The sequence below is a fragment of the Falco punctatus genome, assembly GCF_963210335.1.
Source record: "Falco punctatus genome assembly, chromosome: 2".
Taxonomy (NCBI): Eukaryota; Metazoa; Chordata; class Aves; order Falconiformes; family Falconidae; genus Falco; species Falco punctatus.
In genome coordinates this window covers 63,750,030-63,775,603 of record NC_137581.1, presented here as the reverse complement: position 1 = coordinate 63,775,603, position 25,574 = coordinate 63,750,030, and the positions used below count along the sequence as shown (strand labels likewise).

General features: G+C 44.5%; 1 protein-coding gene across 3 annotated transcripts in view; it reads right to left on the bottom strand.

The window, feature by feature from the left end:
* ARHGEF7 (Rho guanine nucleotide exchange factor 7) overlaps positions 1–25,574 on the bottom strand; it is a 164,911-nt gene that overhangs the window by 96,592 nt on the left and 42,745 nt on the right. For 2 of the 3 annotated variants that reach the window (XM_080375532.1, XM_080375528.1), the window contains exon 2: positions 13,799–13,885. In XM_080375532.1, coding sequence (XP_080231658.1) covers positions 13,799–13,885 — 87 coding nt within the window. Of the gene's footprint in view, positions 1–13,798; positions 13,886–13,966; positions 14,162–25,574 lie in introns of those variants that run through there. The other variant, XM_080375531.1, reaches the window with a different exon arrangement.

The following is a 25,574-nucleotide window of genomic DNA, read 5'->3' as shown; positions in this document are numbered from 1 at the left end:
GATAATACCACTCCTTCATACATAGTCTTCAAACGAAAAAAATTCATAAATATCTGACACTATTGTGGAAAGCACCACAGAACATCCATACACAAGCCACAAACTCTGCCTCTAAACTAAGACTGAAATAATATCCAAGAAAAGTCCAAGACCATCCAGTGAACAACGGAAGAGCACTGAATTCCAGTTGAAATCAGGCAAGGTTCCTACAGAAAACTGAGCAATTACCTATTTTCACAGTGCATATGCAAAGTGGGCTCAATAAAGCTTTTTGGCCTTGGTGTAACAATTTTCTTTGGTCAAAGCCTTAGTAGCACCCACAACAAAAATGGATGTGAGGAAATCATGGTGAGCAGAGGTTAAGTCCATGGTGGTTTTGATCCTGAAATGCTTTTACAATACAAAGATAAGTACCCCACTTGGCTACTTTCAAGCTAAACTAATACAAAAACTGATTTATTTACATCTATGCAAAACAACCCCAAATTACACACTCTTGAGTGTGTCAATTAGGAAAAACAGACAGCAGCATTTTAAGCTACAATATTGTTTAATTTCTATCTCAAGAGTACTTTCCTGAGATCTGAGATATTTTTTTTTTTGACTGCTCTAAAGGTATATCTACATTTTCTTACTGCATTTGCTGACAACAGCTATAAATAAAATTACAATTGTTCACTTAATTCTGAATTATACACTGACACTTGAAAATGAAAATACTTCTAGCAAGGAACATTAACAAAAAATTAAGAGATAAGCCATCTTAGTAAGCAAGTACAGGCAGGAAAGAAATCAACAAGCTGACAGTCATTTTCAAAACTGCAGAGCCCTCCATGCCAACTAATTAACTTAGGCCATAAATAATACCTAGATGTGGTCAATTTAACTATCAGCAGTTTACAATATCAAAGTCAGCTAATTACAACTTTGTATCTTAACAATGAAGAACTGCTCTTTCAGTTTCACTGACAAGTACTTTAGCTGTATTTAACCATGGAAATCGTCTTCTGCAAAACATTCATGTGACATCAGGGTGAAAAACTAGCTTAAGGCAAGGGGCATGAAAATGCATTTTCTTGTAATTTACTTTAAGGTGCTCACAAGCCTGAGGGGTGGATGGATTTAAATGGCCTATTCGAGTAATGATTAGATTAGTATAGATTAATATCCTACTCCGCATTTGTAGTTCAAGCACTTTCCTAAACAAAAGAAAAAGTGGGAGATTATCCTATCTCCACACATCTAAATCTTTCAACACACATGAGAACAAAGAATTTGATCAAGTGACAAAAAATTATAAACTGTCATGATTTCAATGAGGCTGCTCTTAGACAAAATGTGGTAATAAAAGTATACCTTTTGAAGGCACTCTATAATAAAACATACAGAACATTCAAGACCAAAAAAACACTGCAACATGTTTTGCATGGAAAACCAGTTGATTTATCAAAGAGGAAAAAGTATTTATGGCTGCTGATTTAAAACAAACTGCTTCTAGGCACTTTCTGCTAACAGATTTTAGAATTAGGAGCTATGTTTTTCTTAAACCTCCTTTTTATTCATTAAGTGAACAAGGGGGGGGGGGGGGGGGGGCAGGCGGGCAGCAGCACTGGAGAGAAAGAGATCCCACCCCCTCTTCCAGTCCCTTTGCTTTGTACTGACTGAATTCAAAACATTTGAAGAATAGAGTGCTACAGCTGAAACATAAGTACAGGTGTATTTCTTTTAGGTTGGGTTGTTGCTGCCAAAAGAGGAGGTCCCAGTCCCCTCCTTTCTCCACTGTGTCCTTTGTCCCCCAGTCACTCAACTGATCCACACTGACCCAGTTCAGGGGATCAGTTACACTGGAAGAAAAAAAATCTAACCCACCAGAGACTGGCAGCAAAGCAATGAACATTTAACTGGGAGTCTGGCCATTCATTTAAAAAATAAAGAAAGGGATGTTTCTGCTCAAACTTCATTAGAAATAAACATGAAACACAGCATAAACTCATATTGATGAAGTAAAAATAATATTCAGGCAGTACATGCTTGCTGTCAAGAGTCGTAAGGAAAGTCAAACACAGAATTGGCGGGCACCTGGCTACGGATATTTCCATTGCAGCCCATGCTAATCTAAACCAGTGCACTGCCCCAGCCTAACACTTCCTCTGGCTCCCCCACCAACCATACACATCCCACACACATACAAACATGCTTGAGCAATTGCCCATGAATGCGATTCTCAAAAAATATTATTTAAAAATTGGAGCTGGATTTCAAACTCCATTAAGATGTTCTGAAATAAGCAGTCCTGCTCCTAACAGGTGTCCCTAACTCCTCCCTTGCATCAGTCCCGGCACTCAGAACCCGCACTGAGGCAATCTGTCTCACCATCCCATCACCAGCGGGCCTGGGGGAAGCACAATTTTCTGTTGTTGATGGTGGAGTGTTTTCTTCTTTTTGCCTCTTGCCTTTTTCTTTTGAGAGGGATGGGAAGGAAGAGGTTGGATTTTTGTGTATTTACTCAGCTAGCTGGCAAATGTGAAAACCAGCACAAGACTAAATGGCCATGGCAGGGAAGGATGCCATGGCAAAGCAGAAGTGGGAGCAGACCTCCTCTTCTGGCAGCAGCAACCAGTTAAATTGGCTCCCTTTGTTACTCAAATTCACCACCAGTAAATGTTACACTGCACCACCAATAATCTCACCATCAAATATTTGTGTTGTTTCAATTCAACTTCATTTTCCTGGCTTCAGAGGAAGCTGCCCAGCACACAGCTATGCGCAAAGCTGCTGAACACCCGTGAAAGCCCTGCTCCACCATGCTCAGTCACTGCCAGGCAGATGGGCAAGAGGAAAGTATTTTAACCTGCACTCAAACCCTGCCCCGGGACATCCAGAGTCCCCATTCTTAAAATTTCTCAGAGGGGAGCTTGATGGAAAAAAAGAAGAAAAAAAAAAAGCGTTAGTGCCATCAGCACAGAGACCAGAGCCCTATTTAGACAAATCTCAGCTCACTTAAATCACCCTAAAAATTCAGGACTATGTAGTTTGCTCCAACATCGCAGATGCCATTAAAAGAAGAATGCCACTCACACTCCACTCCCCCTTCCATTCACCTGCTGAGTGACCTGCATGAAGGAATCAAACCTGTTACAACCCATTTTGGAGAGATGGGAGAAGAGGGTGTAAAAAAAAAAAAAAGGGGGGGGGGGGAGGGATAATTTAATTAAGGCTAGGGCAATAGTTTGGTTTTCAGCAGTATCAGCCTAAGAGAACAAGATCTACTGCTTTTGCTGCCACTTCCAGCTAATAATTTCCTAAAATTGTCATGCAAAACAACCTAGGTGTTTTTGTGAAGCAAGAACAGACATCAAGCAGAGGACTTGATCAGGTAGGAATTTCAGAAGATATTTGACAAGTATATATCTGGAAAAAACTATTAAGCATGTCATCACCACGTTCTCACTAACCACTAGTCCTCTCTCTGATAACCACTCTCATGCTCCCTCTTCCTTAAGGAAAACAAGTCAGGGGGTAGGGGGTAGAAAATACAGTGGGAGGCAGGGGAATAAAAATGACATATATATACATATATATTAAAAATCACTATGCACTGTCAGGAGAGATCTATGAAGGTGGCCTTCAGAAACAGGAAGTACACAAGCCCGTAATGGCACGTATTTGTTTCTTCTGTCCCCCTGCCTCTGTTTTTCCCTTTATTATTTCTATATTATATTATCTAATTCCCTATATTAAATGGAGTATCTTAGGCAGCTGCACTACTGCACTCTACCTTTCATAGAGCAGGTAAAGCAAGCAGCATTGAGGATTTGCATTGAAACAGGGGCTTGACTCAGTTTTTAATGTTTTGTTTCTAAATCAGACACAAAGCAACTGCTACTTTAGGTTTTAACACTCCATTCAAAGAAGCACAGCCAACTGGATGATGAAACAGTGCAACACTCCACACAACAGTCGAAGTTCAGGGGGACAAGGATCAATCAGGATTTCATCTGCTAAGCATGAGCCTCTAGCCCCAGCCCTTCCAGAAGCATAGGATACCCCGAGCACACCTCGCCCCCTCCCTGCTGGCCCCACAAGCAGCAAGGGCTGCTGCTGTGCTGCCCAGACAGGCTCTCCCCACTCCTCCCAGCAAAGGCTGCCAGCTGGACAAAGCCACCTTGGGACACCAGGCAGGCAAACCACTCTGCACCAGAAGGGACACCCCTCTCCTTTCCAAGCCACCAGTGCTCGGGCTCGCATATTTATTTGCTCTTGTCCCACAAGATGGCACTGACAGAAAGACTTTGCTCCCTCTTTTTTTTTTCCTCTCTGCCTCCTGACATCAGGCTCACCACTGGCCCTGGACCGATTCAGAGAAGGACTGCCACCTACTGAAACATCACATAATTTTCCCACACAGCTGAGCTCCCCTCCCCACCTGCCCACCAGCTAGATCCTGCTAGTTTCATCAGACAGGTAAGGCAATGGACTGAAGCAGCACAGCTGAAGATAACTTACTTTCAGTAACAAGAGTCTGAGGTTTTCAGCACTACAATTTTCTTTATGTAAAGACCTGGGAAAAGCTAGCTGCATGAAAAAAACCATGATGCTTCCCACATAGGCAGACTCCAGCTCTCAGTAACACTGACAGGACCAGCGCAGCATCTGATGAACCTTCTAAGCACAGTTAACTACAGCAAAATAGAAGGTTCACGCTGAAACATGCAACAGCTATACTCAGCCAAAGACAGTAAAATAAGATTAACTCCCCTAAAGGAAAAGGGGAAAACTACCATATTCTAAAATTTTATTTCCTTTCAATTAGAGGAAGGGGGCAAGACACTTTTCTCCTCTCATTGACATTATCTTGGGTGAAACCTCCTCTACGTAGCAGAGTGCTTATCACTTTTCTGACACATACCAAGGTATTTACATGCAAGCAGACATCAGGAACAGTTGCAAAGCTGGAAGCATTTAAGAAATCCGAGTAAGTCACAGAAGACCTACATTTGATATTGCATCATTTTCACATAACTGAGGTGATTTACGTTGACTCTTAAGTCCCAAGTAAAATCAAAAGAAGATTCTGCAGAGGTGACAGTAAACAAAAGCCACAGCCTGTTTCGCAGAGCTGGACTCTCTTTTGCACAGTCCCCATCTCAGAAAGCAACCATTCTGCTAGAATTCCTCCCTTGCCAAAGAGGTGCAACGCAGTCACTGTTACAAGAGAAGAGGGTTTTCCAAGTTCTTACCATTTCCTATACTGCAGGATGCACTTCAGCAACGAGGAACTTGTATGTTAAAAACATACAATGCTATGTCATTAGATCTGCAGGTACTCAAGTCTTCTTCACACAGAATACTACCACCTATAACACATTCTGTATAAGTGTAGATCTGTTGTTCTCCCCCTGCCACACAAAGGCTTGAGAAATTCAGCTGATACCTACTAACAAGGTAACTGTGTTCAGTATACACAAGCGTAGTTGTGGAGTGCAAGCTTTATCTAAATTTCTATTTTCAGTACATTTGCCAGATAAAAAAAAAAGTCTCTTACAAGTCGTCAAAACTATTCAAGAGAAGTGTGTGTGGGGAGAGGGAGCCCCAAGACTTCTGAAGTCCAACTTCATAAGTCATTCATAAAAACCACAACAGCAACTAGCAAGACCATAGCCATCCTCTGTAAAGGAAAAAGGCAGACAGTTCCTGACATGTACTCAGACCTGTCTCTCTGAAACACACTTCACTGCTCAGCACTCACCTCACAGCAGGTGCAACACTGCCCAGATGCCATCTCCACTCCCATCTCACCACCCAGCCTACTGTACCTGCTGTCACTCTCTTGCTGGGAAGAATGGAGCAGCTCACCTGCTCTCCTCACCCCTGGCATCCCCACCACCCCTGCACAGCTAGCTCCTAGCTCAGGGCTAATCAGAAGCCTCTCCCACCGCTCTCACCCTTCATAAAGCCAGCAGCTGAGCCCTTCCTCACAGGGCTTCACACCGAAGTGCTGGAGGGCAGGAAAGGGCTAAAGAAATTGGAGAACAAGAACTCCTTTGGCAAGTCAGAAGAACAGCTTAAGTCAGCAAGCAGCTTCTAGTCCTTTTTTTTTCCTCTCAGGGACTCAGAAGCTCTGCCCAAAACCCTCCTCCCCTTCAGCCCTCTCTACCCATCTTTTCCTCCCAATTCTCCCAGTTTCCATGCTTTCCCCTCACATGGTAACTCCTCTTTATCAAAGCAGCACTGAAACCTTTTTGTGAAAAGTTAGAGCTGTATTTGAGCATGAGAGTACAATGCTGAAATCTTCTGTGCATTTTAGATTAATAGCGCAATACATTTTAATTGTTACATGAAGGTTCATTTTAATCTTAAGATCCAAATGAACACCACAAACGAAGCAGTAACATAGAAGCCTGTCCCAAACCACAGAGCAACTCATTCGCAAAACTACTCTGAACAGATCTATATTGGTGCCATGGTTTAACCCAGCAGGCAGCTAAACACCACACAGCTGTTCACTCACTTGTCCCCAGTGAGATGGGGGAGAGAATCAGAAAAAAGGTAAAACTCATGGGTCAAGAAAGTTTAATAAAACAGAAAAGAAAAGGGATATGATAATAATAAAAGAGTAAGTGATGCACAATGCAATTGCTCACCACTCACTGGCCGATGCCCCAGCCAGCAGCAGCCCCCGAGCAGCAGGCCACCCCAATTTTATTGTTCAGCATGATGGCAAATGGTACGGGATACCCCTTTGGTCAGCTGGTCAGCTGTCCTGGCTGTGTCCCCTCCCAGCTTCTTGTGCCCCCCCCCCCCCCCCCCCCCCAGCCTCCTCACTGGCTTGGCAGTATGAGAAGCTGAGAAATCCTTGACTTAGCTTAAGAACTGCTCAGCAACAACTAAAACGTCAGTGTGTTATCAACATCATTCTCATCCTGAATCCAAAACAGCACTGTGCTACTTACCAGAAAGAAGATTAACTCTATCCCAGCCAAAACCAGAACTAGATATTTACAGCACAGAACAGCGTGTCACTGCAACTTGCCTTGTACATACTGACCTCCAAGACATGACTGACACATTTTGGATGTATTTTGACATGCTGGACCCACCCTCACATATGGTCCATGCAGCAAAGGCAAATGGATCTGCACCTGTGGTAGATCCACCATGCCAGTCAGATTCTTGTATTTTTGTGTGCAGAGTTATCACATTAGCATACAACACAAAAAAGACCGCAGGAATTAAAATGTTTATGGTCCAATTCAACATTTCCAAGTTATTTTTTCACTTGGGAGATGTTGAATATAGCCCTTAAGTAGCCTAAAAAACCCCTAGCTCATTCCCCAACCATGTTTGTTACAGTACTCCTTACAAAGCACACATTTGTAATCCACTTCTATTATTTGCTAGCCCTTTTTTTTCCCAAATTATTCAATATCAGGTGCTTTTGAACATGTACCCCAATAAGAAGATCCGTTCTTCCTATTAAATGAAAGGCACTGGAGTCAGTTTAGTCAAGAAGTGATAGCACAATACCACACTAGTGGTGATGCAGTAAGCTTAGCAGAGCCACAAGAAATAAATTCTCATGGGAAGAGAAGGAAGGTTTAATTGAGCAGGGATAAGGTGTATCCTTTCATAGATACAGGTGTATCTATTCAGTGTAAGGAGCTGAAATGCTGCCACACACATTTGTGTTTTAGACTGTTTTACTGAATAAAACAGTAATAGCTTCTGGTACTACCATTCCTCCCTGTCCAACACTGTATGTTCCTGCCTCTCTGTGTCACTTCCTCAGCTACCATGACACTATGCATGAATGGTATATGAGATGAGGAACTGGTTTGGCCTTAAAAAAAAAAAAAAAAAAAAAAAAGAGACAACTACTTTTCCACCATTCTATTCGTAAGACACCGTTAAAATAGTATTCAACGGCTTCTCCTCAATGGGAATACAAAGAATGGTTCAACATATGAAACATGGTCTCTGTCCTATTTTGTGCATAAGAATCCTACTCATCGTAAAGAGAAGCTATTCTACAAAAGTAACAAATAATTGTTTAACACCACCTTCCTGTCTTAGAAAGGTTCCAAGATGTGCTAATGTGGCCTTCCAATCATGCAAGTCAGGTTGTGCTTTTCTATTACATGCAAATATGTTCAGTATGTACAAGACTAGTTGCAGTGATGCACTGCGCTTCGCTGTAAGTATTCTCTGGTACAGATCTGTTCAGAGTAGTTTTGCAAACAAGTGGAAATCAAGAGGGAAGAATACAGTAGGCGTATCTTTAACAAAATAAGTAACTTTCTTGGACAATTTTTCCCTTTTGGAAAAACTCTACCAGTAAGATCTCAGCCTCCAAATAAAACTTTCCAATGTGTGGTCTGTAAGCAAAGAATGGTAACTTTAAAACATCAAAATTGTGGAAAATATTTACAAAAAAGAATCATGAAGGCGTTCGGCCACGGAACTTGGCAGCTCAGCTTCCTGGTTAGAAAGACTTTCTGTTGAAATAAAACCAAGAGCAAATCTAAAGAAAATATTGTTCTTGACAATACATAGACAATAGTCTAAACAAGGGCTGAGAGCAGTAGGTGGATGATTGAATTCCTGTATTATCATAAGATTGGCCTAAAGCTCTTCAGTACCAGAACCTTAGTCATTCCTGATTCACTAACAGACATAATTCAGAGTACTACTCCTGTGCAAACAGAAGGGTTTTGTGCAAGGTGTACCATGCAGTAGGGTGCCTTCTAGTCAAAGTTTGTAGCCACCATGGCTTAACAGACATCAACTAAGTTCATCCATGCTAGTAGCTTAGCTCTACACCTTCCTTGTACAAATAGGTCTTCAAAAGCCAACCTGCAGAATACCTTTCTAAGGCCACAATGGTAGTAGGATTGTGGCCATAATTATCTGAAGCAGCATGCAAGGCACAGAAAAACAGGAGCATCACCTAATAGATGCACTGCTACGGCAGGAGTGGGTGTGAGGGAAGAAAACAGACATGCAAGCTTGCTCCCAAAGGATTATACGGCCTAACAGAATGACAATGGCACCCCTTACAAACTTTTCCCCAAGGCTAGAGCAGTACTATAGACATTTATAGACATTTGTATATCTTGATTAAATCTCGAGAGCTATGAATTATATTTCCAAAATTTGCATACAGTGTTCTGAACCTTAAGAGCAAATCCTTGTACAAGAGATTTAATAACAAACAGACACAAGACCTTCCTAGACAACATAAGACTGCTGGGTTTACTTGATTTCTTCTACAGTTAGCTTGCTGTGGAAATAAAACCCTGGTTTTGGCATTGCTGCCTCTGTAACAAAATGACCATCCTGAATCCCAGAGGCAAGCAGGTCTCTTGGCAGGTAGGGAAAAGGTTCTCAGATGCATGGCTTGTCTATCTTTTTCCACTAGCCAGTTACCAACTTTCCTATCAATATAAAAGTCAGAAATACAAAATATTTTTGAGCTCAAGAAACCTGTTAACATTAGGTACTTGCAGATAAGCAGGCATTAATCGTCCGTTTGACAAAAGTCTGCAGAAAAATGCTGCAAGACACTACTCACGGAATTTCATCACGTAGAGCTTTGTATTCTTCACAGGATGTACTAAGCATTCTGCCCTTTAAACAATAAGGCACAAACATGGTTTTCTTTTAACCTGTTTATTATTCTTGCTTATTATTCTACATTTAACTGCTCCACAAACAAACTTCTCTGCTGTTGAACTACACAGTGATTTCTCCAGGGTTTCTTTTTAGCCCTGCAAGATGTCAAGCAGCTCTGGTCAAAGAATGGCGAAAGACTGCATTATACTCAGGAAGCTGAAACTCCTTTCAAAGAGAACAAAACTCAAGAAACATGACACAGGTACAAGATAATCATTGCAGCAAAACTTACTGGGGCTAAGACAAGAACAAATGCACTGTGACCATCACCTTCTCATTACTGTCCCTTTTGCCAGACTTCTTTGGAAGATACTTTACACCTGCAGTGAGTTGCATCTCAATTATACATATTCACCTGTATTCTTCTATATGAAGAAACTGTCTAGGACCCTGCTTTGAAAAACCAGGTCATTCCTCTCAGAAGGGAGTACAGTTAAATGTTTTCCCAAAGACAAAACTGTGGGGGAAAACAACCTTTAAAGCAGAAATGGCAAGAGCAGTATATGGCAAATAGCCTACGTCTAAGAAAAAAGTGCACATTAATTTGTGAACTGACAATATAGGCAGCTAGTCTATAGTCTCTTCTGTCTACATAGACATTCAACATAGACAGTGAAGCTTCAAAGTAGAAAAAACTACTCGACAACTATTCTAAGCAAACACTAACAGATTCTACAAAGGAAAAAACAACTTGAAGTTGCAAATTCAGTCCCTGGTTGAGGTCCTAGGAACATTTTTTTTTTTCATTAAGAGTCTCAGCTCTTTGTACCTGCATACAAAAATCTGTATTAAAAAATAATTAAAATCAATACTTGCAGAACCTTCTTCTGGTTATTTCTCGATGCTTGCTCTGCTTTACCAACCCAGACTTCATCTACAAAGGATTGCTGCACATTCCAGATTAAGTACTCTCTTTGTTCTGTAACACTTAAACATCAAAAAATACTGAGGGCATGTGGCATAGGAGCCACTGGTTTCCTTTGAGGAGTTGCAATTCTTATTAGAACTTAAAATATCCTTCCTGATTATCTTGTTATCTCCCTGATAGCCCAAACTTGCTTGAAAGTAAGAGGAAGATAAGAACAGCTTTCAGACACCAGAACATTTCTAAATCAACAAAGTTTCACACCTCCATTCCTTATTTTTAGGGTATGAAGACAACAGTCATTATGTCCTCTAAAAAAAGGACACCACAGATGAAAGCATCTCAAAGAAGCCATCTACTGCTGTGTAACTTTTCATTAGCCACAGCAGTTTACCAAGTTCTCAAACATGCTGTAATGAAGTCTCCACAGCTGGAACCATACAGAGCTCCAGCAAGGCAAGGAGTTCTGATAGTTTTGTAAAAATACAGTTCTATTACTTCCAAGATGAGTTCAGGTTTAGGAACAAAAAAATGCTTGTGCAATGCTGAACCTAGGCTAACCAAACTAGCACCATGTTTTTACCACACTCGTAAAATTATATACAGAGAAATCACCTAACCCAGTTACATAAAACTCAGATTCAACGTCAGGTTCAAATGCACCCCTTGTAGAGCCACGCTAAACTCCACATTGTGGAACACTTCTCAGGAAAAACACCACAGTTGTGCACACAACGTCACACCTCCCTACACCACTCCAGAGCTTCCTAAAATACCTGTATTATCCAAAAGTTTCTACTTTTTAAGTTATCACATACACATCCACCACTTTGACAAATATTTATACTCACCATTAACCCTTTATTACCTAATAATCTGCCCTCTCTGAAAATCTCCCCTTCACCGATTCCAGAGACGCTCTTCACATTCTTTGCTCAATGCAATTGCTAAACCTGATCATAACTAAGGAAACATTACATAAACACTGCACAGAGGAGCTATGGCATCTCCCCAGTTCCCACAGTGAGGAAGGCAAAGATTCAGGAGGGCTGACTCACACCTTGTTAAAGGAGACGGGAGAAAGAGCCCAGGATAAGCAGATGACCGATAGGCCCCTGCCAGCTACTCACTGGTTGAATCCGGGTTGCCATGACTCTCATCTTTGACCACAGCTAGGGGGTTGGAAAAATTAATGAGAAAACAACAGGGAATGGCCAGGGTACAAGCCATAAATACACACACGAGAGGCTCCATAAGCTCAAGCATTTATGCTCCTTCCTACCAGCAGCCTCTGAACTCTTCTGGTACCTCAGGAGTAATTCCTGTCCCAACATGCTGAGCTGGAAGCTACTACAGCCAGTTACCTCCACGTAAGAAAGGAGTTTCCGGCAATCTTGCTGAGAAGCCCCTGAGGCCAGATTAACAATTTGACTATGCCCAAAAATATTCAGGCTCTGCAAATAAGACCTGAATTGTCTTCTCTTTTAATCATTTTTCTTCATTTTCTTGTCATTCCAAGGAAAAGAACTGACAAAAGTTTTCTGCCACTACAAAAGAGACATAAAACTGCAATGCTGCAACTACTCCCAGCTTGTCACAACTCCAAAAACTTCAATCTTAGTGACAGACCTGATATAAGTAGTCGGGGGGGGTGGGGGTGGGGGGGGGTGGGGAGAGGGGGTTATTAATGGTATTCCACCTCCCCACTTTGGTTTAAGATTTGCAGTACTTGATGACTTATTTGAAGTGCCTCCCTCCCCAGCTCTCTCTATCTTATGCATGTCTACTACCCGGATTTTAGATCAGCTCTCACACATGGACGTTCAAAGCATCAAAAACTTAACATAGCCTTAGAAAAGACAAATGGAGTGACAGTGGCTTTAAGGCAAAAAAGAATGCTTGACATAACACACAGTTCACCCCAGAACTTGGTTTCTAAGTATTTTGCAACTTAATTTGCTTGTTCTCCCAACAAACCCTAAAAGATTCTCTATTGGGGGGGGGCGCGCGGCAGGGCAGGCACGGGGAGAAAGGCTGGTAAAGATGTGAGATCTTATTTCACAAGGAGCAACACTGAAAGCTGTCTTAATTTCCATCTTTCCCCATGACAAAACCCAAGATTAAATGCAAGTCCTGTAAGTATCATTAATTTCATTAATGTTTAGAGGCCTCAGGAAAGCCATCAGTCTTTTTAATAATATTCTGTTACTGCCAGGCAAAAATCACAGGCAAGACCAAAGGTACTGTAAGAACCTGAGAACTAAAGCAACACTTGACTAATTTAAGTTCAGAAACACTAGAAACAATTTTTTCCACCCAAAATACGCCTCCGAGAACCGAAATTACAGTACCTCTCACTTTCCAATGCAGAGAAACTGGAACCTGTTCTTAAGCGCATCAGTTCCTTCCCACACACAAACATCAAGTAAACTTGACAGCAGTATGTACTTGTTATAGCTAAATATACTGGTAATATATGGCTTCCTAATCTGCAACGCTGTGAACGCATGTGTGGAAAAGATGGCAGTTTGCTGGGCTTTTATGTAATGTAAATTTAAATAGAAGAAACAGCACCTGCCATTTTCTTTAATTAGTATTTCATTTGGCTGTTACCAAGTTAATTTGTGTAAGCGAGCTCCAGCGCTTCAGAAGCGGCTGCACGAATAAATCCTATATAATTTAAACGTTTATTATCAAGAATCCACCGGCACAGAAACCCAAAGGTTTTACCCGCAGCGGAGCCAGGCGAACGCGCCTCCCCGCCCCCGGCACAGGGAGCCCCGCTGCACACCGACCGGGGGGGACGGGGACGGGGCGCGCCCTCCCCCAGCGCTCGGCGAGGAGAGGCGAGGCCCTGGGTGCCCCTTCCACGCCGTGCAGCACGTTTTACACTCACGCCGCCAGCAAGCCAAGCCAAGCCAGCCCAGCCGAGCCATCGCCCGGCGACGGAGGCCCGGCCGGGGCGCAGCCGCCCCCGAAACCCATCGGTGGGCAGCGGAGAGGCCGCGGAGGCAGCCCCAGGCGAGCAGCGGCGGCGCCCCCCGCCGCCCCCCGGGCCCGCAGCCAGGGGAGGGGCGGCCGCCACCATCTTGTCAGGCGCCCGCCACCGGCCGCCCCCACGTCCCCGGGCACAAAGGGAGGGCAGCGCCGCCTCCTGCGGCGCCCGGCGGGCAGAGGGAGGCAGAGAACCCCCCGCAGGCGCCCCCGGGGACCGGGCCGGGCACCCCCCTCCCGGCGCCGCCTGCCCCCGCCCCGACTCACCTCCAGGCGGAGGGAGGCACCGCAGCCCCGCAGGAACTCGCGGATGTTGCTCAGGCACTCGCCCTCCGTCCGCGGCTCCGGGTACACCTGCAAGAGAAGAGGCGGAGGCTGAGCGCGGGGACCGGCGCAGACCGGCACGGCGCTCCCCCGCCCCGCCGCTCCCCTCACCTCCCGCTCCCTCCGCAGGCGGCGGCACCAATCGCTCCCAGTGAAGGGGTTGAACCGGGAAGTAAACACGGAGCACAGGAAATGGCGTGCGAGGGCAGGGGGCGGCGGGCAGGAGCGCGGGCAGGGGTGCCCCGGCCAGGCGCGGCCCCGGGCGGGCCCCGGGCGGGGGAGGAGGGAGGCGTGGCCCGGCCCGCCCCGGCTGCAGAGGCAGGCGCGGCCGGCGGGGGGAGGGCGGGGAGCCCCCGTGGATGTGCCCCCAGGCCTCGCCGCTTGGTGTTTTTAAATAATTTTTAAATAATCGCAGCCGCGCCCCATTGCCATTGAGGGTCCGGGCGGCCGGGCGAGGCGGCCGGGGGGCTGTGCGGGCCCCCCTCCCTCGGCACGGGGCCCACCCGGGCCGCTGCACGCACTGAGGGTGCACGGGCGAAAGGCCCGCGTCGCCGGTGGGCCCTGTCGTTTGTGGGGCTGCCGGTGCCCTCCTCTGGTTTGACTTCGGTTCACCCGTAAGTATGGGGTTTCTAACAAGGGTGTACATCAGAAATGCCCCAAAAGACCTCGGTGGAAAAACATCAGTCCCCAGAGTTAATCATCTACCGATTGGAGTGTCCGATGTTAACGAGATTTGTTTACCTGTAGTTTATTAAATAGCTTCAGTCTCTTCTTACCCTAGAGGAAAATCAACTTCACAAAGAGGAGAACCATGACCCAGCTTAAAGAGAAAACAGCTTTTGGCAATGCAGCGGCATTCACACTGCCTTCAACCTCTACCCTGAAACTGTAGACCTTCCACGGAAAAACACCCAGCCCCACGGGCTCCAGGGCTGTAGCTTAACTTAGCACGGCTTAACTCAAATCCTGTGTGCACGTAAGCGTCCTTTCAGAATAAATTCATTGATTTCTATGAAGTAGTTCAGCAAACAAAGCATTGCCCAAACTGAGAGGTAGAGCAGACCTGCAGCCCTGGACACCTCCCGCTAGGAAGGGAAAGCCTAGCACAAAAATGTACTGGAAGCTGGAAGCTACGGTGGCAACACACGGCATCATGTCCTTCGATTATGCGTTACACTCGGAAGGAAGTTTTGTTAAACGCACACATATGTCAAGGCTAGATAAACTCACAAGCATGATCTACCTGCATAGCACTTGGGAACTTCACATCAGGTTGACTCCAAACATCGTTTCAAGCTGAAACCACGGTAGTGCCTTCCCACACCTCTATGCAGTATCAAAGGTACCTCTAACCCCATGATACCGCAAAAATTAACAAATGCAACAGCATGACAGGGTGAACCTGGTACAAAGAAATTTAAAACACAAGTCACTCTCATTTTCTAAACACAAAATTCAGTTGAGTTTTAAATGAAAGCCACTATTTTGTAATGCAAGGAATTTGGTAGCAATATGAGTTGAGGAATTTTCCTTTCTTCAGGCAAGCCCAAACACACACACACCCCAAACTCCTCAAATTGTTCAGTACTATGATAAACCATTGTGGGTTAAGAATAACCCTTTTACTACACTAAAATATAAAGGGAATGGCAAAGAAGTCCTGTGTGAGTACAACAGCCCCAAAGAGAAATTCAGTAAGTTTGGAAAGGATACTCAGTTGGTGAGAGAACCCTCCTGGAAACATGAGCTTCATCCCTCTTGCTTGTTATACATTTTAGTTACTCTATTAATTTACTTCTTATTTCTAGTAAGAAATCTGAAGCTTTGTCAACCATGCCAGCATCATTCATCAAGGCCTCTTCATTCTGAGCCACGTTAAAATTACTTCTACATTCAAAACCAGAATAATTTCTAACAAGAAATCACAGTAAATCTAGATTTCTCTATAAAGAAAAAAATGTCTTGTTTTGTAACATAATCCACATAAACATTCTTCATGGCCAAAGTCCCCAATACCTTAAGCACAGAACCCACTTATTGTTAAGAAACCCAGATATATGTATTACTACCTCATAAGTGACTGCACATAATTCATAAAAGACTGCACCACACCTGGACATAGGCCAAAAAAAAAAAAAATGGGGGTGGGGGATGGTGTAAGAGGGACATCTCATTACAGGAGGGCAAAAACTTCCAATTAAAGATTAAAGAAACAACAAGCAAAGAAAACCCAAACCCTGCAAAATGTCCTCTGTCAGGTCTGGAAGTTTAAAATGCATGCCAAATATACGTCCATGACCAGCACTGATCAGCCTGACCAGCACTCTAATGCATGATTCCAGTTAAAAATCATCTTCTCTCAAAAGAATAAGTTACAGTAAATCTTTAGAATTTTTTTCTCTCATAAAACGAGGGAAAAGGCTTCAGGGGCAATGCAAGAAACAGGCTATGTTTTCTCTGTTTTCTCAGCTCTGTGGCTACAGTGGCATTTTTATCTAACAGGAGACAGAAGCATATGGGTAAAGAATTTAAAAATATATTAGCATTTGTATCCTGCTAGAAATTTAAAGTATTAACGATCCCATAAAAAGAAGCAAACCCATGAAGTTATTTACCTAGAAAATCTTAATGTGATCCTGGCAACCTTCTCCTACAGATGGCTGAGAAACACAGTGGGGGACCCGAGTAACAAACTCAGCCCCCCTGAGAGAATCTCAAAGTGCAATTACGCAGGCCAAGCCCATGCTAAAATCATACTTATATGACATCCTTTACATACAGTTATAGGAAGCTCAGGAGACTGACCTCTCTCTCATAGATCACATTTATGGCCTCACAGACCATTCAAAATGTAACAGAACATAACGCAAGCAGACCACAGGCAGGTAAGTCCTCGTCTGCCTGAAAGATGGCAAATTTTTCCTTCTCTCTTTCAGAGAGAAAGGATAAGCAAAATAAAATTACAGTAGGGTAACACTCCAAATTTACTTTGCTTAATAAAAAGTAGGCTACATGTACATAAAGCCAATGAAATAAAGAGGTTACATACTTTCCTCTCCAGTATTTGCTTTATCCTCTTGCTCTCACAGACCAACACCCACTAGTTCATTAGTAGGAGCTGTCTTCTTGTATGTCTATACGATGCCTAGTACAAAGAGGCTTCAGTGTCCAGCTGGAACCTCTATGTGCTCTAGTAATACAAATAAAAAAGGTTAATAGTAATTAGAAAAGACAAGGACTCCAGAGGGACCCGACAGATTCTTAATTAGGGACTGGGACTCCACGGTGGAATCCAGAGAGACAAGTGGAATGCAACAGTTTAAACCACTTCTTCGTGGTAAAGGGACAGGTTCTGATTAAGATTTAATCTCTCAGGGAGTAGTTCTGGGAATCACGGCTAGTTCAATGAGGACACTTACATGATGCACTGGAGCTATCAAGGAGTGGAGTACATTTTCCACTATCCAGAAAAGATGGGAGTACAAATAGATGGTACCTAGCTAAATGCTATGTCCCTTTTGATCAGTTTAAATCTATGATTTTAATCAACAACAAATGCATTAAAAAGGGCAATGCAGACAGGCAGTATCAAGAACAGTATGACAGGGTGGCCTTAGGAAAAACAAAAAAGACTACCATTAGTTCATTTGAACAGGGAAAGTATATGAAGAAAATAAGCAAGGAACATGTAAATAATGAGTTTAAAAGAAAAAAAATGCAGTCCTTTGAGTGCAATGAGTAAACATTAGCAATTAATAATAAGTAGGAGATATCTTCAGCTATACGTATGGAAAATGAGCTGTTTACTTGCATTTATCTGCTGAACAAGTTGACAAAATGAGTCAGAGAGGTGTATGAGGTCTTTAAATATAAACTGGAATCTACCAAGACAAGTGGAAGAGATTCTGTATGAACTTACTACATATAAGTTTAAAAAATCAGTCATTTATCTAGCAAGATGTAATATGTACAAGATGGTTTACTATGCAAGAAGACTATCTCAGTTACTAGGAAGCAGAAACTAACGGAGAACATAACAGGTAGCTGCAAACTAGTAAGCAGACACTTAAACATGCCCTTTTCCAGAGTACAGCTGCCTGAGTCTAAAGTTCAAAGACTCGTCCCTCCAGTAGGGATACTAGGGCTAAATCCCATAAAGAGGCAACCCTGCACTCTAGAGAGCATTGCAGAAGAATGCAGTCGCAAAAGGAGGTGGCGTAGGGACAGGCTGGACAAGAGTACTTGTCCTCCACCACACCATGCCAGACCATTTTTTCCACACCCAGTTTATCTGGCCTGGAGACCTCTACACCAGATCCACCCCACAGTAGGAAACAGTTTTCTTTCCAGGTTTCAGACCACCTTGCACACACAGAGCATTACTGCAATCCAAAGAGTAAAAACACTATAAATGAACAATGTAGCAAAGCTAATGAAAGGGTCACATTGACCACATTCGGTCCCACAGCAGCAGCTGTGTTTTGCTTCCAGCGCCTTTGACTGGCTAAGGCACAACATCAAGGGTAACTGATCTTCTGACGGAGCATGGTGGCACGGAGGCAAACACCTTCTATACAAGCACTGCAGGCTGAGGTTTGTCACCACGGTTTGTGTTCAGGAATAAAGATGAGATTAAAAAAAATCATGAGGAAGGAAGCCAGGCCATTCTCACACTAACCTGGGCTGTGAACCTACAGGTGATTCACTTGTCCAGCAGCTCCTGCAGGTTCCTTCCCTCCCTACCTCTCCCAGCAGTGCTACCCCCTGCCTGCTCCTACACCAGTGCCCAGCAGAGCTCATCCCTTGGGATGTTCAGGTTTCCTGGGATGTTCAAGTTTCCTGCTCCGTCCTCCATCGCACCCACCCTCACAAATTGCACCACCCAGCAAGGATGGGAAAGAAAGAGTGGCATCACAGTGATGTCCTCCATAGCTACACAGGCAGACACTGTCTGCTTCTCAAGGAAGCACCAACTGATAGGGACTGATGGCAGATGCGGTGCTCCCTCTGTAGCCAGTGAACACAGCTGGGCTCAGAGGACTGCAGACGGACAGAGCCCCACGCTTCTCCCAGGACAGCAGGAGTCAGAGCTGCACTTGAAAGGGTTGGACCTTCCATGTCTGTAAGTGACAAGCACTCTGCATTTGAGCCCAGCCACTTCAGAGATCACACATCTTGCTGGTGGCATTAGGTGACATTAGCAGGATGCTATAATTAAACTAAAAACACGCATCAGGATTCTCAGCAAGGCGCAGTTCTATTTTAAAATTAGGTGTCTTGATGGAACACCAGATCTTACCATGACACTGTTTCTGTGGCACTGTAGCTCCTTAGTACTGGCTCTTCCCAACCTATAAAACCTGCTGCCCACAAACTTTTCAGCAATGAGGAAACCCATGCTCTGAAAACACAGCATCAGGCAGTCAGCATACCTACTAAGAACTAGATCCAGTAAAAGGCTGAAGTTCCTACAAAGCCATGCACTAAGGTGCCCAAATTTCAAATTTCCAGGGTTCATGCAAGAATTCACTTGGGCTCTGCACACAGCACAAAGCAGAAGGCGGGTGCCTTAAAATACGCCCTAAAATTCTTACATGCTGAGAAGAACACCTGGTCTTGAAGTTAACAAAGAGCCAAGACACAGCAGAAGGCAAAAGCAAGAGTGCACCTATGTTCTTGACCCCATCTGGGATTTTAACACAGTGAGCCTTCATCTGCTTAGCATTGCAAACTCCATTCATCTCCTGGACTTACAAGAGTCCTTTAAGTGCCCTTTGGAAGAACTCAACAGTGCATCCTCTCTGAGGAGTGAGAGGTGCCCACTTTTTATGATGTAATTTAGCATGGAGGTTCCCAAACCTCTTGCCCTTGGACACCACTAATAGTGACAGCAGCAGCTCTTAGGTCCCACTGTCTCGCTCCATAGCCATCAGCACGGTTAACCCCACATCTGACATTCCTCTGCTGCACATCCTACGTCACCACACCAGTCCCTGTACTCCATCCTTCCATCTATCCCACCTGAGACCACACCTTCCAAACCAGCGACTGCAATCCCACATTTAACTCTATTCTACTGCCACAAAACCTTATCCCACCACCCTATGGGCCGTACCAACTCATCAGCCACAGCTTCATGTGCCCTCAACTTCCCCTGCTATGACACCTGGAACCAGGAGCACTCTGGTTGACTGTCCTCCAGCTCTTGAAGTTCTGCCCTTGCACATGTTCAGAAATGCTTGACCAGCCTTCATTAACAGTGACCTACATTCAAACACACTGATGTTCTGCTTTAGCAGCTTCAGTCCCTTACTGGAAATAGCCGTCAAAACCTAAGGTCAGCTACGTTTGCAAAGGAAATTTACAGTTTGGTTAAAATGCCAGCCAGGTCTGTGGCAGCCTTGGTAAACCGATTCTTTGAGTCTTACACAACAACTAGAGCCACTTTTTTTCTTTAATTTGCTCTGCAAAACTGATACTGTAAAACTGATACAGCTGTTTGAGGTCATCCTTTCGGATTTGCACCTGTATTAAACAATGCTCAAGTAAACAGTATGTTCTTTGCAGTGGAAGTACTGTACTTCTGTCACCTCCCTTGGACTCTGATCAAATACCCATCAAAGTCTGTAAACTGACTCCCAGGAGGTGGGAATATGACCAGACCCTAAGAGACAAACACAGTAAGTTAAGAGCACCCGGACATTCCAGATGGTGTTTCTGTTTTCTCAAGTTTCCGTTATATTTTTGTATTTCACACAAAAACCTACATTAACACAGCATTAAGAAACTGAGAATGCCAAGCACATAAAACTTAGCAAACACAAGTGACAGCTGCCTTTTGCAACTGCAATTATGACTGACTTGCAGGCCCACCCTGTGAACTATGCATGAGTCCTACCAGAACACATGCACAGGAGTGTCTCTGAAGATTTTTATACGTCCACATGACAGGGTCTAGTGGCAGCTGCAGGAGTAATTTTCTTTCCACTGCTTCCTAAATGCTGAGAACTAATATTCCCAGTTCCTGTGGGTTTTCTTATTTTCTTGCTGTTTTGAAGGAAAAGAGGAGACCAGCTAGCGTGCAACTGTCACCAACCCCATGCAGTATCATCAGCCTCGTGCCGCAGAGCTCCAGGGGTGCCAGCATTAGGTTCCCTCAGGAGAACGTGTATTTCCCTGAAGTCAGTGAGAGGGAAAATCCCAACGAAGTGCTGCTCCAGGCATGGGCGGTATTCAGGCAAGGCTCAGCAAGAACCTACCTCAAGGGGTTCCCCTGCGAAGGGAGGCTGGTGGGTAGGGATTCTGCACCTTTTCTCATGCAAACCCTGCAGCGTTTCCCATGCAGCGCCACTGATTTGATGCAGCACAAGCTTGGGCTTCAGGAGTCCAATCACTCAGGGTTTGTTTACGCTGGGAGAGTTCTGCTGCTAGATATGCTGGCATCGCTCCGCAGTGTGGATATAACATATGCCAGAGAGGGAATTCCTCTGCCAGTCTAACAGTACCACTTCTCCCAATGACATTAAAGAAGCCAACAAAAGCATTTCTCTGTCAGCAAAGCTGCACCGGCCAGGGGGAGTGTATGATTTTTACTGCTTTTTCCCCCCCTCTCTGTGTGAAAATATTCCACAGGACTACCAAAGCCCTACAGTGGAGACCCTCTCCTGGGCAAGTTGCCAACATCATCCAACAGCACTCACTGCAGAGCAGGAAAATGGAGACCCGAATGAAATGCTTTTAGACCTGAGCAGTGTTTTGCAGGCTAACGGGGTGACTCTGCCCACTGGGTGCTAAAGGTCCACGGTGAGGAGCTGCATGATGGCAACTTCTTGCAGATGAGGCCAGCCACCCCTCCTCAACTCCATGGTGCTGGTGGTGGGTGATGGCAGCAACCTCGTTGTACCGAGAGATATGGAGAGAAGGTGGCTTTGCTCATGCAGCGAAGTCAAGGAGAGCACAGGAATGTCACACTGGCTGAGGATCAGGGAGTAAAGCTCAGCCACCCAAGGTGCAAGACTGATGCTGCTTCCATGCTGCTAGCCCGCAGTATTTTTGTAAGCCCTGTCATGCTTGAAATGTGTTAAGGTTCCAGCTCTGCAAATCACAGCCACCAGGTAATGACTAATTACAATTATTTAACAAAGTTGTATATTGAATTCCCTTCAGTGGTTCAAATCCAGATTTTATTCGAGTATATGGGTATATATATATGAATAAATACACTTACATACATATACCATTTGTAAACTTCAATTTTAAAGCCAGACTTCCAGGTTTTTTTAAAGCTTGAATTACAATCTTAAACATTTTCAGCCAAATGGTGTGGTGCCCTCAGCCACTAGCATGCAGCAGTAACCAGAGGAAGGGTGCTGGTGGCATCCCCACAGCTCTTTCTTTTCCCCACACAGACACAACGTTCAGACAATGGTCTGGGTAGCAGTAGAGCACCTGAGGGCTAAGAAATTGTCTATTCTGTTGTCCCTGTTCTGCACAAACGTATCTAGAAACTGTTGAAAGGATATTAATGAGAATAAGACCTGCAAAACTACATTATCTTTCTGTATTTTCTCACAAAAACGATTTAATCACCAACAGTTTCTTTAATTGCCCCCTCTTCTCAGGACCTGGCATGCCCTCATTTAATTCAGTCTAGACCCTTATGCATTAACAGGGTCCGATTTTCAAGGAAAAAGACAGCAAACACAGATGCAAGTCCTCTGCTTCCTCAGCATGTACACGCAGACTGTGTTTCTCTGGATAACATGCCAGTCACCAGAATTACAGAGCCAGTGCATAGGTGAGAAATACGTGGGCGTTCTCTTTCACTGCATCCTTGCCCCACCGCTCTCACAAGGCAATAGAAGTAACGTGGTAAATGACAACACAGCCAACGACAACTCCATAACAGGACCAAATGACGCTGTAAGAAGCTCACTGTAACACTTACAAGAACAGTGTGTAATCAGGAAAAAGGCACTGTAAGGACTTTGCTTGGGATAACTTTCCCCTGGTGCTTGGCTCGCCCCTGCAGTGCTTCCACCCTGGAGCAACAGCATGTGCACGTACGCCAGCACTCCCCAAGCATGCAGCCATGGCAGGCACAGCTGTCCAGTACGGATTATTCTTGCCAGAAGCACAATAATCTCCCGGGAGGCTCTATGTAAGGACTCCTGCCAGGGGGAGAGAGCATATGCACGTTAAAATGCAGATTTTGCTTCCTGCCTCCCAGGTCTAGTCCTACGATGACCTGCTGCTGCTGTAACACCAGGACCATGCAACATCATTCCAGTGAGCAAGGCAGGACAGTCCTTTTGTTCAGCCAGGCAGACCCATCCTGCCAGAAGAATTTCCTAAATTCAGATTGCTTGGAGGCAACGAGCACCTGGCAACCGCTTACTTTAGGAGTAACCTCTGCATCGCTGATGCGGTGCTCACCACGGTTCCTGAGCTCTGCCTGGGCTCCACAACCAGCTCACAGCCAGCGTTGCACCCTTTGAAAAGGTACTGGGGCATAAAAATCAACACTTGTTATTAACTCTGGCTCCCAAACATCTTCCCTTTCTTCTCCCTTTGCAACACTTGAAATACTACAGTCAGGTCACACCTTGTCACAACAGGTCAGAAGTACTCAGCCCTGACATATTCATGTGAAATCAGAGACCAATGAACATAAAATCTCCCATTTTTTCCAGAGCTGTAGGTACACACACCCACTGCGAGGACAAGGCTGGTGAAATGGCTGCCGCACGTGGCAGCCCAAACCCTCCTTTTGGGGACTCTGATTCTCTTTCAGTGCTTTTGGTCATACACAGCAACTCATTTGCCTTGCAAGTTGCGTAGAGTTAATCTCTTCCTAAAATTGCAATTCAGAATGCCTCATTTAGCCAAAGACCTCCATCATTAAAAAAAGAACCATACTAATACACGAGGTATTTATAAAAAGACCCTAATCCGTGCTGCCGTCAGTCCTGATACTACCCCGACTAACAATCAAATTGATGTTGATGCTGGTGCTAAGCCTCCACAAGGCGAACAAAGTTTTCTCCCAGCCGCACACCAGCCTCAGCCAGCGAGGGCATGCCGTACGTTTTCCCGGGGCCAGCCCCGCGCTGCTCCCCTCACGCCTCAGCGATGCGGGAGCGGCGAGAGGAAGCAGCTGCGGTTCAGATCAGCCTCCCACGCACAGCCCAGCAGCTTCTGGGTTGTTCAGTCCTGCGCTCGGTGCGACGGCTGGGGACGGTCTGTTTGATGGAGGGGAGCCAGGGCACGCGAGACCCAGCCGTGCACCCAGCACGCTTCCCCATCCCCTGGCTTCAAAGCACTGAACCAGCTGCTCCCACCCCCTCCAAAAGCCCCTAACGGGAGGGGGGGAACCACGGGGGGGGGCAAATGGCTGCTGCATCACATCCCCTGATGCGTCTTCCCTATTTTCCCTGAACGGAACAAAGCTGTCTTCAAAATGATGCTTTCTGTCGAACAGCTGACCAAAAATGAAAGTACAAACAAAACTTAATGGAGCGCGAAGCCTCATATGACAAGGAAAATTCCCGCTCCAATTCTGATCTCTGTTTACAGCATCGAAAGTGGGTCAAACTGGTCTGCGATGGAGGAATCTGTTTGGAAAATGATCTCTGCGAGGAAAAGCATCTAAGCGGCAGACAACTGCACTGCAATGCTTCCACGGGGATCCTCTCCCCTGCCATCAAAGTAACTCAATTTTCCAGCGCGGGGCTGAAATCCTGTAACCTGAAACCATGGCTTCTCATTCAAACTGCTCGAATTCAGCAACTCCCCATCTTTTAGAGCAGATCAACCCACCTGTGTGTTTCAGCACAGATCTTTGTGCTTCAAAAAACTAAGACATGGCTGGGTTTGATCAGGGCGAGGGAAGCTGTTAGGGTTTTTGTTGGGGTTTTCTGGTTTGGTTTTTTTAATTAGCTGCTCTCCCTTTTGTCCCTTTCCTATGTTCAGGGTAAGGTTATTGAGCCGTACCATCGCACTGCCTAACCCAACTATATTGTTTTACCCTGTCGTGGTCTCTCTCAAAATGCCAAATGACATTAAATGGGACTCCAAAAATGAGAGAAACAGTCTGTAATAACACTACTTCCCAAAGTATTTTCATTCAGAGTTCTTGGAATCTGGTGAATTTAGTATTTGTCCTTTGCTGTCATTTAAGATAGAAGATGACTGTAATGTAAACCAATGCAGCCAAAACTTCCTGACAAGAAGCTCTGTATGTTATTCTGTGCAAGGATGGTATACAAATACACAACGATCTAAAGGAAAAACAGGCTAACCAGCCTTAAAACCCTCTGATTTGCTGTACTGACTTTAGAAAAATCTGTTCTTTGACCTTTAAGTGCTTGATTCCTTTTATGGTCACACAACCTTTATTTATTAAAAACCTTCTACTAATCAGTCTCGGGCTACCCAGAGGCTTTAAAAAGCACAAAATGCCAAAATACACATTATTGCATTCCTGCGGATATTGAATCCTCTTTCTACACAGTTTTTGAAACAAATAAATGTATTTATAGCATTTTCTAGAAAACATCTGAAAAAAACCCAAACTGATAAACAATCCCTCTTATTTTTAATTTGTAATTTTTTTAATGTTCTCTTTGGTTTTAGTTACTACTTTGTATTTACAGAAAAATGAGCTCTGTGAGTCTTCAAAGTGTCTGCTGCTGTCAGATATTTATAGAAAGTTATGAAC